Source organism: Amia ocellicauda, chromosome 4 (genome assembly GCF_036373705.1).
Source record: "Amia ocellicauda isolate fAmiCal2 chromosome 4, fAmiCal2.hap1, whole genome shotgun sequence".
Classification (NCBI taxonomy): Eukaryota; Metazoa; Chordata; class Actinopteri; order Amiiformes; family Amiidae; genus Amia; species Amia ocellicauda.
The window spans coordinates 9677461-9696116 of NC_089853.1; the positions used below are offsets into that span (position 1 = coordinate 9677461).

General features: G+C 39.5%; 1 protein-coding gene across 1 annotated transcript in view; it reads right to left on the reverse strand.

Annotated features, from left to right (window-relative positions):
* Nucleotides 1-4376: 4376 nt before the first annotated feature.
* Nucleotides 4377-18656, reverse strand: part of pik3c2a (phosphatidylinositol-4-phosphate 3-kinase, catalytic subunit type 2 alpha) — a 37476-nt gene continuing 23196 nt past the window's right edge. The window contains exons 15-33 of the mRNA XM_066700935.1: nucleotides 18449-18591; nucleotides 17177-17365; nucleotides 16611-16704; nucleotides 15234-15328; nucleotides 14291-14471; nucleotides 13824-13928; nucleotides 13558-13650; nucleotides 12644-12773; nucleotides 12282-12418; nucleotides 11633-11802; nucleotides 10872-11028; nucleotides 10287-10396; nucleotides 9859-10066; nucleotides 9615-9739; nucleotides 9389-9506; nucleotides 9164-9245; nucleotides 8805-8914; nucleotides 8592-8717; nucleotides 4377-8247 (exon numbers count right to left, since the gene is read on the reverse strand). Of these exons, the coding sequence (XP_066557032.1) occupies nucleotides 8065-8247; nucleotides 8592-8717; nucleotides 8805-8914; nucleotides 9164-9245; nucleotides 9389-9506; nucleotides 9615-9739; nucleotides 9859-10066; nucleotides 10287-10396; nucleotides 10872-11028; nucleotides 11633-11802; nucleotides 12282-12418; nucleotides 12644-12773; nucleotides 13558-13650; nucleotides 13824-13928; nucleotides 14291-14471; nucleotides 15234-15328; nucleotides 16611-16704; nucleotides 17177-17365; nucleotides 18449-18591 (2556 nt within the window). The 3' untranslated portion in view covers nucleotides 4377-8064. The remainder of the gene's footprint in view (nucleotides 8248-8591; nucleotides 8718-8804; nucleotides 8915-9163; nucleotides 9246-9388; nucleotides 9507-9614; nucleotides 9740-9858; nucleotides 10067-10286; nucleotides 10397-10871; nucleotides 11029-11632; nucleotides 11803-12281; nucleotides 12419-12643; nucleotides 12774-13557; nucleotides 13651-13823; nucleotides 13929-14290; nucleotides 14472-15233; nucleotides 15329-16610; nucleotides 16705-17176; nucleotides 17366-18448; nucleotides 18592-18656) is intronic.

Consider the following 18656-nt stretch of genomic DNA (forward strand, 5'->3'; position numbering starts at 1 on the left):
CCTTAAAAACATGAAATACTTACATTAAATTAAAATGTCACTGCAGTATAGAGAATCCTGTCATTTGTAGGCATCTGTGTCTATGTACAACAAACTTGTATTATATAGTCTCAACTCTGCTTGTTGTTTGATGCACTAAATCTACATTACAGGCAAGACAGAATACAGACCATGTGACATTAAGCCAGCCCACAACCCTTCAAACGTGAACATTATTAAAAAAGCTAATACTTTATCACAAGGGATGCACAGTTACACTAAGGCAGTGATGAGAAAGTCACGGCTGTTCTTAAGACCTCATACCTTTGGGCTACAATCCAGTTCCGCATCTGATGGAGGACAGACATCATCGACCCAGTCTTCATTCGATGTTCTGCAGAAGAGCATGAGACAAAATCATAAAACCACTCATAGCAACTTTGTGTGTAAGGCATATTGTTTTTCTAGGTTTGTGTAATTTTTATTTTTCAAGAGAAACATAAAATACTGCCCACCTTGCTGGTGTGTCACCTGCATTCATGTTTGCCTCTTGTTCCAGCAGAAATGATGCCACATGAAAGTGTTCTTCTGAAAGAGCCAGCTCCGCAGGGGTGAAGCCATCCTACAAGTGAGGAAAACATCAGTCTTTAAATCACATAATTCAACTACCCATTATAATCGGTATTTATGCATCACATTTTTACTACATATGTTTTACTATATATTCAATTGAAGTTACATGCCATAAGGTACACAACCCAAAGAGGGATAAATTCATACCTTATTTCTAGCATTGATTTTGGCCCCATGTTTCAGCAAGTGCTTAGCCAGAGAATTGGACCGAATGACGGCAGTGAAATGGAGGGCTGTGTTCCCATCAATGTCCTCCAGGTTCAGGTCGGCTTTGCTTACAAAGCATAGCCTGCAAAACAAAGCCCCCAAAAGTGTTTAATGTCTTCTACTGGATGTCTTAGATGTTTAAGAAGTACAATCAATAACATAGTGTTCTCTTCTTCTCTGACCTCAAGAGGGTGAAAAGCATATCATCCCAGCACTTATGAAAGAGAACTTCACATACATGCACATCATGAAAGCACATCAATGTTATTTGTGCTATCATTGTGTATTTTCTCCTGTAGGCTTAAATGGGAATTAAAAAAGATGACAGTGTTTGGTTATCCTTATTTCTTCAGACGATGAAGATTGGAAACTCGTAGTGGATTAGAATCAGGCTGGGGATGTCTATCAGTGTTCATGTAATTCGCATTTGCGTCATTTTAGCCACAGTCTCAGTGAAGTCAGTGAAAATGTGGAAAAGCATCAGTGGGACTCATTAAGAATGGCATTCATTGTTCACATTAGTATACATGGGCTTCCATTAAGGGAAAGGTCAAAGGGTACATAGACGGCTGCAATAACTAATTCAATGGTTTCTTTCTGTTAAAAACAAAACCTTGGGAAGCTCTCCATTTAAAACCAGAGGGAATACAATATTGACGAGACACAGACCCTTTGAGATGCTGAAGAAGGACTCTAGTGTTGTCTTACCTTCATAAGAGGGGTTTTGTTTTCTTTATCCAGTGGGTTTAACGCTGCCTTCTTTTCCGCCAAGAGGTTCATGACGTCTGCCTGTCCACAGACACTGGCAAGATGCAAGGGTGATCTGGAGACAAAAGACACAGGAATTACTAAGTTAACCTTTAGCCTACCTGTCCATGGGTTCTCACTACAGCCTGCGAAACACAAGCAGCACACAGCTAAATTACATTTACAGCCTGCTTTCATTTAATGTATTTTGGCTTCTGCAAGACAGCATTTAAATCTCATACAGACAGAAGAAACAATATCCCTTTGTCTTGTACGCTTGCTATCCTCTTCACTTAGGCTAGTTGCAGGCTTCCCGTCACATCAACCCAACTGGTTCTGAATAATACTAGTCTTACCGAGATTATATAGGCTAATTTCTGGACTGGATATCAGCTCATACGAATTTGCAAACCAATAAGATGGTGACATCCAATATGAAACCCCTTAAAGGTTTGACCTGACAACCAGCATTTAAAATTATTCGCTGTAGCCGTGTTGCTATAGCAAAACCCATGCATATCCTCTGGCACCAAGTGATGATAGTACAACAGAAAACTCTATATCTAAACCCTGCTGAATTCATAACAGATCATAGAAGCACCAATGGCCCACCACAGAACTCATTTTCTTCCTAAAGAAATAATTTGACAATGAAAGAAAGAAACTGAAAAGAATAGGCTGTACATAAATGATTGTATTAGTGAGAGTATACGTAATGTAGGCCTATATCATAAGGATTTTGGTATAGACAACCTGCTTGCTTATACATGCATAATATTATTAATAATAATAATAATAATAATAATAATAATAATAATAATAATAATAACCATAGTATTACCGTATTTTTATTATCTTCTGGAGACAAATCTACACCATCTAGTCAATGAGGTTTTTATTTTTTAACAACATCATTCTGATAGTCTATCTTCAGCAAATAAAGTGCCCCAAGAATTGTTCAACGTATGCTATGCTAGGCTACATAGGTTAAAAAGGCAGGAGCTTAATCTATAATAACTTAAATCAATTAATAATCATCATCATCATCATAATTTCTTACCTGTATTCTTTGTCTACCTGATTTAAATCATGCTTCTTGGAACTTGGAAACCTCTCCCCTAACGGCAGCTTTGTGTAGTTTCCCCATGTCTTCCTCTCTCAAGCCAGAATATCCTTCAGGCTACAACCCGGGGAAAGGTACTTCCTCCTCCTTGATCCACATCATAAAACGAAATAGCGTCTTCCTTGCGTAGTATATTACGCGAGTTATGAAAACTTATGTGGATTATGTTAAGACACTGATTGGTCGTCAGGAATAGGTTGCATTATGTCGTCATATTTGCAGTTTACATGCAGTTTATGGACAAAACTGGAGCTCATTTTACACGACTTGTAACCATGGCAGCCAGCCACGTATCTGTAGAATGCCAGGGGTATGCAAAGTAAAACATTTAATTGCATATTATAAAACTGTATATATTGTAGCAATCCTGGCGGGTGTCTGTGTCAATGTGCCAATAGGGCAGCCCAAAGCTGGGGGGGGGAGGGTGTAAAAGTGTGTATGCAGGGTGGGGACTCTGTCTATTTGTGTGTGTGCATGAGTGTGAATGGATGTTACATGTGGGGCATTGTTGTGTTGGGTTAGGGAGGGATATTTGTGGGTAGGTGTGTCTGTGTGGCTCCACCCATCTCAGGGTGGTACAGCCAGAGACCATTAATTGGACGGGAGGGAGTCACCAGACAGGGGAATATATAAGGGCATGGTGACGGGTTCGAGTTGAGTGGGAGTTTATTGAAAGAACAGTTCTGTGTTTTTGGGGAGAATCTGTGTGAAAGGGGGCGAAATAGGAAGCCATCCCCATGAACAGATCAATAAACAAGTTTTTGTGTTTGAAAGACTCTGCCTCGAGTGCTTTTATTTCGTTGGCAACCTTTAAAAGGCAAGGTCGCTACAATATATAAAATATATAAAGATTACAGAGATGATCAAATTCATGAAGCCACAAAGGGATATGTTCAAATGTCTGCTACAGCTCCGGAGTGCTCTCTGGCGCAGGGAATTGACATCAGCGTCTGAAATCGCTCGCTCATTTAGTTCCCTCACTACTGAAATATAGTGCATTCACTGCCACTCACTATATAGGGAATAGGGAATGAGTGAACAAGTGGGCGATTTCAGACAAAGCTCACGCCATAGCGGGGTTATAGCACTGCACAACCAGAAGCATTATGAATAGTGCTACGGTGCATATCAACAAAGAGAATGATCACAGGTTGTCTTTATTTAGTCTGTCTTTATCAAAGGCCTTTTCATCAACTTAAGCCACTGCAAAATGTGTGATTGTGTTGTACAGTTTGTTGTAAATCTTTATGTATGTTAAATGGATTAGAGTTTATGACAATGCTTACAACGGTGGCTAGTGAAGGTAAGTTGTAGCATCATCATACCAATAAGATACACAGCTACCTATGGCTTGAGCCCTGACAATAGCCATAATACAAATCCAACTTTTTACCAGCCAGGGTGCCGTAGCACAAAAACTTCACAATTTCTTATGACATTTTCATTTCTTGCAGGGGGGGGAAATTAACAACATATACTAATAATCCAAATTTGGATGCCAAACTGTGATACTGCAATGTAATGTTGAAAAGAGAGACTTTTCACTATAACCCATCATATTGCATCACTAGATTACCTACCCCAACTGGGGTTCAGCAGCTTGAGACAGTGGGGAAAGTGAGGGAAAGATACTAAACAACAGCTAAAATAATAATTTTCTACCAAAACAACAACAGAAACTATGGTATTTGGAAAAAAAAAAGTTTATTAAAAATGTGTTAGAACAGAAAGTCACATTTAGTCCATTAGTATGTGGACTGGAGTTTTAACAGAAATACTGTACATCTTCAGCAAATGTCAAGAGATATTCAGTCCAAAAAAGTTCAAACTCTTACATTTAAGGGCAAGCTTTCTGTTCCCTAGTGTGCTTTATTGGTCTGCAAATATTTACATGCACCTAGAATGAACATTTCACACATAACATGATAATATACAGCAAAAATGAACTTCACAAGTATAACTATAATACAATATTCACTATATCATGCTTACCTTCCAACCACATAGCTTCTACATTTTACTCATGTGCCAAAACGGAGCAGTTGATAACTGGGAAAGCATATTAAGGCAATATGTAAAAGGCCTTTGAAAAATCATGAGCTCAGTTATAAAGTATCACATTGGAGAAATTAAAATTATCGCACAACAGTTTGCACAAGCAAGTAATTTTTTTTTTTTTTGAAAGCTTTGTTCATTTTCAAAATAAAGAGATAATATCAATTGCAGAAATCACTGGGGTTTGGAAACTGAAAGTTATGTACAGTTGGTCTCCGTTTTAAACAAACAGGAACATTATTACTTCTATTGTAAAGACAAAAATAAATGGATGCAGGACCTGACGATCTATCTTTATTCCTATAGACACTACTGAATGGATTGCTTTCATATTGCTGTTGATGTCAGGGTCTGCAATGTACAATTGCAATGTACAATTGATGCATTAATTAAAATATTGTAGGAGTGTATTTCTTCCTACTGTCTGGCAGTTTGAATACTGAAAATAAGCACCCTAGAAAAAAAAACAATCGAAAATCAAACCAGGAAGACAATTGCCATCATTAAAGCGAATTAGCTATTAAAGAATAAGCAATTATTTTAAATATTTCAGTAATAGAATACATATAAACCATTCGGTTTATAATACAGAGCAGAGTTTTGCAATTAAAATTAAAAAAAAAAAAAATTAAAGAACTGATGAACTGTGATTTAATCTAATTTAAGGTTTAAGAACAATAATACACATATGACTAATTTACTTCAATAGACTTGTCTTTAAAGTAAATAGTTACATACATAAAATAATAGGCGGAGTCTCTTTTAAAGAGAAGCCACAGTAAAGTTATTTCAAATCCAACCAAATGTTTAATTTTTAATTTCAGTCAAAAATATATTTTTAAATTAATGCTGCTTTAAGTATCTTAAAAAAAGCCATTCAGTCATGCTCAGATTGTGAAATCTATGCAGATACCTCACCATCCAAAAATTGCACAAAAACAAATGGATTACGTCAATTATTCAATTATCATCCTCTGTGGAAAACGTAAACATAATTAATCTGTCAATGAACACTTATGTTTCTGTATTTAACAGTCCAGCATTAAACAGGAAGTTTGTTTGCAGACCAATTTACTTGTGGGTTTCAAAGAACTTGGATTCTCTCCTTCATTGTGTAAAGAGCTTGCCTCCAGATTGGTATTGTCTCTCCGACAGGCAGGCCTCAGAGCTTACATTTTCACAAAACATGTCAAAAACAGCTTTTCTTCATTCGGAAGCACCAACAATTCGGAAGACATTTTACTCTAAATGCTTTACGATGCAACACATCCTATTACACCACATCTTATACATGACTTGACAAAAAGAAATATTTCAATCAGCAATGTTTAATGTGTTTCCGATACCAGGTTTACGGACACAAATTCTATCTTGAACTAATTCAGAACATTTCAACAAACTAGTTGGCACCAAATATGCATGGAAATTACAGCAGCCAAAGTGCTTGCTTTGAACTCAATTTATTTTTAGTATTGTTTATTAATAACACCAGTTTTCAGGGCCTTTGGTCCATTATACATTTCTAGTTTGAAAAAGTACACGAAGAAACGAAGGGAAAAAGGATACAGGAGAGCTGGAATAGAAATAATTTGTGAAACAATGCATACACAAGCTAGAAGTTCACCTAGGAGCCAATGTGAACAAAGACAGGAATGTGTGGTCATGGAGAGAGAGGTGCTACAGCTGAACTGGTTCGTTCTTCATGACAATTTTCTTACCATCAAAATGCTGTGCTATGTTCGGTATGCAGCAGGTGACACTCGGCGATTACTTTTCTTCGGTCACTGCTGGCCCCCATCTGATTGTTTTATGGGGAAGGGATTCCGTTTTCTTAATATACCTTCCAGTTTCCTCTTGCATTTTTTGGTTTGTGTTCTTGAATGGAATTGACCATAGTTCCGTAGACTAACATGAGATTATTCATACATAATACATCCACTTGTGTAGATTTGAAAGTAAGGCAGAGTTGGAGGCACTGTATAAACATCTAGTGTTTCACTCTACATTCATTTCTGAATTCAGCAAGGCAAATGGAAAATGAGAAAAGAGTAACAGCAAGCAGAGGTAATATTCGGAAGTGTGCTTAGATTCATAAATGCTCTCTTCTGAGCCATAAAGGAGTGAGGGATCTGGTTACTTCACCTTCTTAGCATTGTGCTTTACATTTTTATTTATACATCATGGAAAAAGCAACCTCAGTAGAAATATTTGAAAAAAATCTCAAGACAATTAAAAAATAAATAACTGGCCATACTGTTGTAGATGTACTGCTTTTTACCATTCATTCACTTTCATACTACAAATCAATAGTGTTCTGAACTACTTCCAAATCAATTAAAATGTATCGAGAGATCAAAAAAAAACACCTTAATGACAATACCATCTGTTCAGAGGTGGAATTAGTTTGCAACTAGCTCTATCCCTGTGTCATTCAGTTGCACACACACATCTAACGTACTTTAACCTGGTTTCATATTATATAATGCTACTGTCTTTCCTTATGTGATAGGGGTTAATATTAGTTTATGAAAAGCTATAGTGAGAAATAAATATTTTCAAATAGATTCATATATGTGGGACAATTGAATGAAGGACTGTCAGGTTATCAGAGTGTTTTCTGTGGCTTATATTCTAGAAACACTAATTTACTTGATAGAATTATAAGGGATAACAAACATGTGAATTAAAATGTAAGTCCTATTTTTAATGAAGTCTACAAGGCACTCAATGTCTCTCCAGAGGGGAGCACTTTGTGTTTGCGATTCAATGATTTTGGCACATCGTTCCATCACGTGCAGAAGCAGCCTTCGAATTGGATCTCAGAGTAACATCACATTCTGGCATGAGAGGAGAAATTAAGGATCCTCATGAGTGCTCAATGATCGAGGGATTTTACGCTTCTTCATTTTCCATGTAGATAAAGCAATATAAAAGTGAGCTCCTTTATACACACACACACACACACACACACACACACATACATTTTAAGAAGCTCACTTTTACATTAATTATTCTACATAGAAAATTAAGCATAAAATCCCTTTCCTTTTTTCCCTCCTCCTCTTTAAAAGCAAGTAGTTTGGTCCTCTAATGTCAAATTTATGAAACATCACAGCCTTCCAAAGTCATATTTTAGGGGAAAAAATTATTGTGTGCTAAAAATGCGGAAACACCCTACATGAGAAATGTCTGAGAAAAAAGGAGTTCCCTATAGACATACACTTACATATATTTTAATAAATGTATATGTATGTATGCGTGTGTGTGTGTGTATATATAGACATATGCATCACGTTTGTGGAGGCATGGGTGTTTTGAGTCTAAAAGTAAGGGACAGCAGCAAGCTTGTACCAATTAACAGTCTCTTTGCTCAAGTCAAAGTCTTTTAAACTCAAAGTGATGCCTCCAAGGAAGAAGTTCTCTCTGAGTGACTCTGCGCTCAGCACACTCAGCTGCAGCTCTCTCTGTTTCAGCGTTTCTTTACTGTATCCACTGTACACCAGCTGATAAACAAAACCAAGACAGTCAGTATTGTTAGTAAGGGCTACAGCATATAGAGCTGAATTTGTTGCATTTCATGATTAACCTAATATGCATCACTTTTCTTTAAGCAGAAATACATTAATAGTCATACTGTATCTAACTATTTGAAACATGCAATCAGGGGCTGGAAACATATTTTCCTACAAATTTCATGTATATATAAAATGCATGAGATTCATGTACCATATACCATTGTAAAACTGGCTGTTGTTATTTAAATGGTAGGCATATTAATTTTTTTCCCAATGTGAAAATGGATACAGCCATTCAGTCAAAGCAGGTATAGTACACAACACGGGCTCACCATTTCATTAAATGTTGGGTTTCGCGTTTTCCTTGAAATCCTTGTTTTACGCTTGGAAGTTTTGTGGGGGTCTGGAAGCAAATATGTTTTTACATAGGGGTTTGGATCGGTGCCATCATCCGCTACCTGTGAAACAGTTACACAAATTGAGCAGGCCATTTTCGAATTGTACAACCTGGTACAGAAACTGCCTCGTCTCCTGTGGCTTCTTACCAGATCTTTAATGTGCATCACCATGATGAAGAGAGTGCTGTTCCGGTAGGAGATTGAGAGCTTCACCTCTCCTTCCACTTTTCCTGACTTGGGGCTCAGAGGGGTCACTTCTAGACAATTCAACAATGAGGAAGAATTAAAAGTGAGGATGGACATCCTGCTACACTTACACATCCTGTATTTAGGAGATATGAGAAATAATTTGGCCCCTAGTGATGCAGGCATTAACAGCTTCTAAAATAATTCATGTTTATATATTTATTTAATCTCCGATCTTTATTCCAATTATTTACATAGCACTGCACAGAATGTATGTTTTATTTTTTAACAAAATGCTGATTATTCAACAGGAAGCTAACCTGGAGACTTGGAAATCCCTTCAAATCCTTCTGTCTTGTCATCCCTTGGCATTGGATGGAAAAATGTGTAAACCAGATCACACTAGAGAAAAGGAGACAAACATTTTTGATTACATCACTCACACCAAACATCATGGTATACCATTTATTACATATCCTTTGTCAAGCACTTTGAAATGTGTGGCTTACAAAGGTCTACGCAAAGAAAGATGTTTTGAAGGTCACCTCTGTAACTTCTGTGGAGCTCCTCATCAGGTTGTGAATGTAGCTGTTCAGTTCCACTTTCCTTTTCGCAGCTACATCCTTTATGTGGGTCCTTCCCAGCACCATCTTATTTGGGAACCTGCATGGTAACAACAAATTGATTAGTACAGTAACTCACTGGACAAATCTCAACTAATCCCTTTTTCCACAGAACTGAAAAAAACTCCAACAACAACAACAGAAATACCCAGGAAGTTTCCACAGTTGAAAGAGAATGGTCAGCTTGTTGTGAAGTTCCTGGAACTCGTCAAAGGTCCGGAAGACAAACTGGGCTTCGCTCTGTCCTTCCCTCAAAACTCTCACCACATAAGTCTGCCACGGAGCCAAGAGAAAAGAAACAGTATAGCTGTAAATTATAAATATTCATATGCAGTAATAATCTTCTTTAAGGCTCAGGTGATCAGCCAGATCAAATGTACAGCTGCACTCACATAATGCTTTTCAGGGTTGTATCTCTTCTGGAAAGTGAAAATGGACACATCTCGGATTCGGCCGTCCTGCTTCAGGGTGTAGGTCTTGGGTGAGAAGGACAGGAGTGCCTCGTCGTTAGAGGGTAGGCCCGAGAACCGCAGCTGCGCCAGGTTGTGGATGAAGAAGTTAAATTTGGTGGCCACACTCCCCAGGGAGGACTCGATCAGCCTGGCAGTGAGGGGAGACGGTTAACAGCAGTGTCCGCATTGTTTATCAATGAGCAGGATGTGTTCTTTGACTTTAGGCTACCAAAGCTGAAACAAGTTAACATCTGCCATTCAGTTCAGCAGCAGCTTATACATTTGAAAGTGAATGATAAGAACTTGGTGAAGGCTACTTTATAACTGTACTATTAAAACAGGATCATATATAGTTCATTTGGGAGTACCTAGTGAAAAAGATAGTGGCTTCTGCGTCCGTGGTTTGTGGCTGCAGAGCGTCGTACACGTATTTCAGGTCCTGGGCACCAGTCAGCTCGGGCAATCCTGACGACGTCATCTGACAGTCACATACACAAAATGGATCAATTAAATGCATGAAAGAAACTCAGCTGCTTTCAGAATTACATCTAGTTTGCTGACAAATTTTGTTTTAGAAATCAAAGAAGTGTAACAACTAAACTGGGAATTCTCAGGTCACAATAGCACAAGTCACCTGGCAGAAAATAAAAATAATGATAATAAAATCTCGAATTTAATCAAAATAATATTAGCAAATAAGCCTGACTAGAAGGAATTAAGAAGATCTCTTTGAATACTGTGAGTAATTATAGAAACAATGAGAGGGAGAACCGAAACATTTTGACAGCCAAATAATTACACAAAAAACACAAACTGTATCAACACAGGACAAACAAACGACATACATACCACCCATCAAATTACTCTATGTTCCATGATTGTATATGAGTCCACGGAGAGGCCATTTTACACAGATACAGATGAATTACAAGGTAAGACGCTTCAGTAATTACCAGAGAGAGGAGATTGAGGAAGAGGCTGGCGTGCTTCCGGATCAGGTTGTAGGCCTGAGAGCAGAGATCCACGAACAGCTGGAAGCGGCTGGTTGGCCTCTCCCCCCCATTGATGACGTACGCCATGTCCGACGTGAGCACAAAAGGGGCTCGGTCCCTGAGCAGCACAGACAGGGGTCACTCAGACGGTACTCAATAGAGGGGCTGCTTCATCCATTACAGGCTTACTTTCAAAGCCACCAATATTGTCAGATAAGGTTAATTTAATTGCTATTAATTTATTTTTTCTTTAGCCAGTCTCAGTCAAGTCACTGAAAATGCTGTATTACCTTTTGCAAATTGTGATACAACTACAACAAAATTATTCAAGACTAAATTCCCATTATGGTAATCAGGGAACAATTGCAGTCAACAAAACCAAGAAAGTAACTTCAACCTTAGCTTTGGACAGTCCAGACTAAAATGTGAATTACTTCATTAGAGCCACAGTCTGAGGCAGGTCTACACTTCCACCACTGTTTCTGAAGATTGGGACTAAAATGATTAAAACACTTAAAAAATATATATTCAGATCAGATTCAAGATTAAATTCACATTGTTTAAACTTGATCAACTTGGCAGAAGTCTGTTTCTATGACAAAGAAAGGAACAGTGTCTCTATTTTTGCAGCTCCTTAGGGAAGCTAGATTAAGGTTCGTTGACATTCTTTGAAGTCTTATTCGATGCAGGGTGCAAACAAACATTTTGGGTACAGACTATACCTTTTAAAGCTTCCAAACATTTGCGCATGTCCCAGAAACTTTCCGAAATCAATGTGGAACATGTGTCCCGTGGAGCGCAGCATGATGTTGTCGTTGTGTCGGTCACAGATGCCCAGCACATACGTGGCCACACAGCAGCCTGCACACGAGTAGATGAAGTTCTCCGACGCCTGCATGAAAACAATGAACAATGACCCTTAGGAAGTATGTCTCTCAAGTGCTTTAACCTGTCTTCGATTTTCCTAGTACAGCACATGATGTCAAAAGGTCTAACCACTGTAACACATTTCAAGCTTGGATGCAAGATCTTGAAAATGTTGTTCAATGTAGCCAATTTTACTTCTAATGATTAATGTGCTGCAGTGAAGAAAATTATTTTCTGCCCGGCTGAAGAAAATCAATGCATCTGTATCAGGTACACATACCTATACCTACACACACACAATGTTCTCTGACAATTACCTTAGTATAATTCTCCCTAGGAGACTATCTGATATTTTTCTACTATAGGAGGTGACCTATATTGGGGAGTATTAAACAGTGCTATGAATACTTAAGATTTTCTGTAATCATGTCACAGAGTTTTAAACATCTTGTGTTGCCAAAAGCCTCGAAGAGATTTTGGTAGGCTGCCCGTTTGCATCCTTACCTTCTCGTATTCCTCCTCAGAAGGGTTGTACTTGCGCAGCCACTCCGCCAGGGGCTTGTCCTTAAATGAGCCCGTCACCCCGTATTCCACCTGGATCTTTCGCAGCGTGTCTGATGCTGGGACCAGCTCCACCATTCCTTTGCGGTGAGAAGACGTGAAGACCAGTCAGCCCACTCAAAAACACGACCTCCAGAAAAACGGCAGCGGAATGTTTGGGCTCCCTATTTCTCCATTGTGCCATCACACAAGACCCTCTTTTGATATATGAATGTAAAATACCACTCCCTCTTACCTTCTCGCCTCAATTTGGAATTGCCAATTTCTGAACAGCCCGTTTATATGGAATCTTATCTAAGCCATACCTCGGTCTTTGCCAGTTGAGATGCATTTGAAGTTGACGATGCGCAGGTCCAGGCCTTCCTTCAGCCAGATCTTGTCCATGATTTTGATCATCTGCAGAGCAAGCATGTCCTGCCGGAGGTCCTCCCCCACCTGACAGACACAGCAGACAAGCTTACACCGAGGGCACAGCCCAGGGGGACCAAGCCCCTACTGTACACGGGACCCCACAAGTTACAAAAACAGAGATACCCCACCAAATACATATAGAGTCCTGGTATATTGTGATACGGAACACATACGATAAGAAAATAGGGCTGATCTATATATGTGAGTGTATATTATATATATGTAATTATATAACTATGTGAATAACAGCATGGGAAAGATAACAGAAGCAGAGCAGCTGCAGTGCCAGGGTTTAATTTCCAACTACATCTGACATCAGATTCTGAGAAGATTTTGCACTGTTATCCCTCGGGGTATAATTACTCTTTGTGCAGTGTTAAAGGAAGCCTACGGTGAAACAAAATTATTTGATATACCTTTTAGAAGACTTCTTTTGTCTTTAATCACTGAAGCCCACATATGTGTTAAACTCTGATGTCAGCAGTTTAATGGCAAAGTATAAGAATTAATCTGCAATATCCCATTTCTCTCACAAGAGGGAGCCCATAAGCAAAGCAGAAGTAAAGTTTTAAAATGGATATTTAAAAAAATAAAAAATAAAAATAAATAAAGCTTCTTCCTAATCAACAACCAAACATGTTTCTCTCTCTCCAGAGATTTCAAAAGTACTACTGCAATGAACAGAGAAAAACATATTGGTGCTATTTTACATACTACCAATTTATACAATTTATGGCCTGATATAACCCATATACATTTAGACTAAATGTGATGGCTGAACTTGAATCCTGTTTAACTATGTTCTTACCTTAAACATGACATTGATCTCTTCTCCCAGAGGATCAGCATTCACAAGGGCTATTTTCAGAGGCACTGCATTAGAGTTGAAGAAGGAACACGCCTGTTTATAAACAAGATAAGTCAACATTAGATTTCATTTTCAAACTCAGATCATGCTTTTTCTCATCATGCAATCTTAGATATTTACACCATCGTTCCTATAGCTGTTATAAATATTAATAAGCAGTAGCAGTAAGCAGTAAAAGGCTACGAATAACCACAAGCACAGTTTACCTTAATATTAAGTCCTTTAGCCACCAGGCTGGGGCTGAGTGGCAGTCGACAGTTGTTTTTTGAGAAAAAGTACTGTACTCTCTCCATGGCTTCTTGTAACACCACCTAATAGCAAAACAGAAAGAGAAGAAGTTTCCATAATATTACTGATTAATGGCACTGAATTCATAAAAGCTGTATATACATGCATAAGGTTCATGGTTGAGTCGTGGGGATCTGTACCACAGTTCTCAGCACAAGCTCAGCCTGGAACACCTGAGAAACCCAGGTAGGTTTCCATGGGAACACCTTTACTCCCATCAGCAAAGCACAAAAACAGGATGCTGGCACAAAGTTCTGACGAGATTCTAAAAATGTGTTTTGTTAAGCACCATGTCGGGATCATCACAGGCTTTTGAGTTCAGGGCCCAGTTAAACTGCAGTACCATGAAAGACAAACAGGAGAGCCTGGCAGACGCGGTGCTGACCTGTCTCGCCGATCCGCTGGCCTGTCGCACTTTCTCTGCGGCTGCAGCCAGGAGCTGCACAAACCGGGTCTGCTTGTCCAGCTCGTCCCTCAACCCACGGCCACAAAGACACAGCACTGCACCCAGAACATTCTCATAGCGAGAGCCAAAGCACGGGTCCTGCACTGCGTCCTTCAGCAGCCTACGATGGCACAAAATGGTTGTGATGTTAACAGAAAGAAACTTAAAACAGCATAAAAGCAAAACACTTGTGTTGAGTCCTATATATTCCTGGATCTCTAATCCTGTTTTTAACAAATCCAAATTTAATGCAGCTGCAAGCTCAGTTTTAATAGAATGCCGTCGCTCTCCTAGACCAAGGCCTAAACCAAATCAAAACGTTGACCTACCCGCAAAACACAAATTACAATCTCATACCCTCTTGTGTTTGCAAGTAGTATAATGTGGTTTTTGACAATAGATACAGCTGCAATTGGGTAAAAGTCTGTCATTTGTGGGTAGGTCAAAGCTGTGATTTGGTCAAGGTCCAGGGCTGGAGATCCTTGTTAAATACACATTTTAAGAACATAATAAAAGGTATTGGGGTGGTTGGTTTTGCCTTTATCATTCATATAGAACTGTATGATGTCCCTTTGTTAGTTTAAAATTGCATATAGTTTTATGATGATTGATTTCATTGCAGTCTTTTCATTGAATGAATTAGGATAGTGTGTGCCACAGCAGGTATCTTTTGTCTTTCATTGCAATGACTGTTCAGACGTTGGTCAGTGTCTGTCTGCACTGCCAAGAACCAAACTGTTCCCCAGCCAAAAGCAACAGAAACACTTTAGAGGAGCTGTGCTGTAATTAGTGAAAGGCACTGGAAACAGCTGTGACTAAACGTCAACAAATGTATTCTTCTCCTCTCACAGATTTGAAAGGTTGTAATTTAGAACTAACTCACCAATAAAGGTAATGAGCAATGTTGATATTCCCCTGTGCTCGGGACAGCAGAAACATCACCAACGCATTTTTCAGATGGCACTCGAATTTCAAAGCCTAGGAGGAGACAAACAAAAACCCATTAAGACCTTTTCAAATGAGTTGAAACGAGCACTGTACTGTCAGTAACCGGAAGAGACGGCTATAACGGATCAGCCCTAATGCAGAGCAGAATTTAGACATACAAAGATGAAAGGCTTCAGTGTGTCTTTCAACTCGATCGACAATGCTGGTTGTCCGACTCCACAATGTCAATATTTGGTTCTTTAAAACGTTTGTTCAGCTGAAAATGATTCAGTACCATGTCTCTCCAGCAGGGCTCAGGAAGATACAATAACATGGAGGTTTCTAATTTGTACACCATTATAGGTTTACACTGATGTTCAGGCAAGAAATATTGTTTTCACCCAGCTGCTGGATTGGTGTTTTCTTACTTTTTTTTTCCTGGACTTAAGTATAAAGGATGAATATACATTCACAAACGTAGCACTGGTAGATCAGCTTTCCTGTGCAGTGCCAGGTTCCCCTTGTTCTCTCAGGCGGCTATTGCCAAAATCGCTTGTGAAAAGGGTTCCAGAAGTTACTGCAAGGAAGTGCACAACCCTCCCAAGATAAGAAGACAGTGATCTGTAACTCAGGTCAAATTCACGGGAAAATAAGCTGCACCCTCTTCATTTCTTTTTTTCTTTTTTTTACTGCCGTCAGTTATCTTTTGAGTTAGAAGCACTGCCCAAGGGGGAGAGGTTTTCATCGCGTATCGCTGGAATGTATCGAAGACATTTGTCTATCAAAGATTTTTCTTAATGGAAATGTAAATGCTACAAAAATAGGTGTAGTGGTGACTTATACAGACAGGAGGGCATGGGAAGCAAAAACACATCGTGCACACCTTCTCACCACTTGGGTGGAAGCTCCACCACCTATTCATCTTGAAAGTGGATGTGGGAAATACAAATCTAGACAAGCAGTATGGAAACTGTTTATATAAACAGTATAGGCCACAAATAAGAAATTAAACTAAATGCAAAGAGTACTGCAAGGGGTATGATATATACTATATTAGCAAACACAAGATCTGCTCGGAGTCCTTTCCTCAATTGCATTAAAAAAACCTCTGGGACCACTTGCAACATCAAATCAGGAGGAGAAAGAAAGAGCAACGTCTCTGCAATAAAAACCACTCTGAATGAGGAATGGCACAATATACAAGAACATGAAAAGGACTGCCATTAAGAGCGCAGGTAAACACACAGTGAGCAGCGATCTTTTGGATGTTATCTGTTGTCACACCACTATTTGGCACTGTAGTGTAGGTGAGTAAGTGATCAGCATGTATTACCTGCACCAGCTGCGGCAGATAATCAGCCAATTCATCATCGCTGCTGCTCTCAATCCAATCCACTGCCACTCGTCGCACCTCAGTGTCTGCAAACCTGGAGAAACATGTTCCCATTATCACAGTCAACTGGATTCAGAATTACTGTCAAAGGTGGTGGGACGGAGATCTGCTCAGAAACCTGTTCTCATGCACATGTGAAATGTGCATAAGAGCTGGCTGTCATGGACTAGGTTTCATCGATCTATGCTGCAAAACGATCTACTGCGAGTCTTGGCAGCTTCTTCTAGACCAAGACCAAGACCAAGTTAGAGGCTCGGATTACTTGTTATACAAAACTGTTAATGGATTTTCACAGGGCAATTTAATCAATCTGTAAATTAACTATTTATATACTGTAACGCTGGAGTGAGATAATGTAAAAGTAAACCTTCTCATTGATTCTAAGAGTCAGAGGCTGCAGGAAACATTTAATGATTTAACTGGAGTGATTAAAACTATATGGCAGCCCTGCTGGCCAATGCCACAGGTAAGTTCTATCAGCAGCTCGGCCCATCTCTTTGCCTTACTTCGAGTCGAGCAGCTCCAGCGCACAGACGGGAGGCAGGGGGGTCCAGTGGTGCAGCAGGGAGTGGATCTCGGACATGCTTCCCCAGTCCCAACTCGGAGAGCTACCCAGGATCTTCGGAAGGCTATTCTTGTAGGTCTGGCAGTACTGTCGTTTCTCCCACAAAAGCTGTTTATCAGCTCTGGTGAGCCTGTTGAGAAAAAGCATTGGTTGTGATTCAGCTGTCCAATACAAACACGGTGCCAGGCAGTTCAAGTATGCCTAAAAACAGACTGAGAAACATCACAAAACATCCAGCACTGTTTGATCAGAAACAGACCTCCTAAATTCATCTGCAGAGCCAGGAAAATTCAATCAAATTTGTGTATTGCAAAAGAGAAGTCCCATTAGTGGGCATTCAGTGGGAAACAAGGAACAAGAAAAGAGGCTGCACGCTACAGCAATCATCTTTGAAAGGTTAATGAGAGTTGCGCCCAATATGCCGGTGCTTATTGTGAATGGAAATCGTTTTGAAGATTAATTTTGTGCTAGTATATCCCCACTCTAGGATCTGATTCAGTTGAGTGACTTATCACCTACCCGCCTACCCCTACCCCCACCCCCAGACACTGCCAGTAGAAACCCAAATATTTGATTTTATTCAAGTACCTCTTCTTATCCGGATCACATCGTTAAAAAATAAAGATACCTTTAACAAATAAGGGAGGGACATATATGTATTTATTTTTCTGTGTATTTTTTTTATACTTACAATTACCCACTGATACAGCTGGGCTTTTACTGGAACATTCTAGGTACAGTCCCTTGCTCAAGGGAGCAACAGTGACCCCCACCTGGGATTGAACCCACGACCCTCCACTCAGGAGTCCAGAGCCCTGACCACTACTGCACACTGCTGCCCATACCATACCCAGTGTGGGCAGGACTACAAGGCTTTGTGCATCTGTTTTACAATACAGTGCTTTTAAATCTGGGCTGCCAGCATCAAAGGACAGGGACTTATGTCTGACAGGATATTAAGCCACCATGTAAGGAAGTGCAGCAACTTATTAAAAAAGCAATAACTGAACAAGAATGATTTGGCAGATTAATAAATCCCTGTTCACATTACCGTAGTTACAAGAAAATGTACTCTCTTTCATTATTCCTGAAAATATATATTGTTTAACGTTTTTTTATTTGTTTACCGTTTATTTTTATTATCCAACGTAAAAATACGGAACAAATGTGTCCACGTGAGTCTGTTCCTCAGCACAGGAGGGAGATCACATACCCGAATGCAGAAGCTCTGTTGCAGAGTTTTTCGAGCCGCTTGGTCAGGTCAGGGTCCAGAGTCTCCAGGGCCTGAGAGTCCGGTCTGCTGGCAGGTTTCGGCCCAACATACAGGATGTCAACAGCTGGACTTGGGAAATCCACCTGGTCAAAAGAACGCTCTGTTAGCCTGCAGCGCTGCTATATAGGCAACAGTATCACCAGTAAAA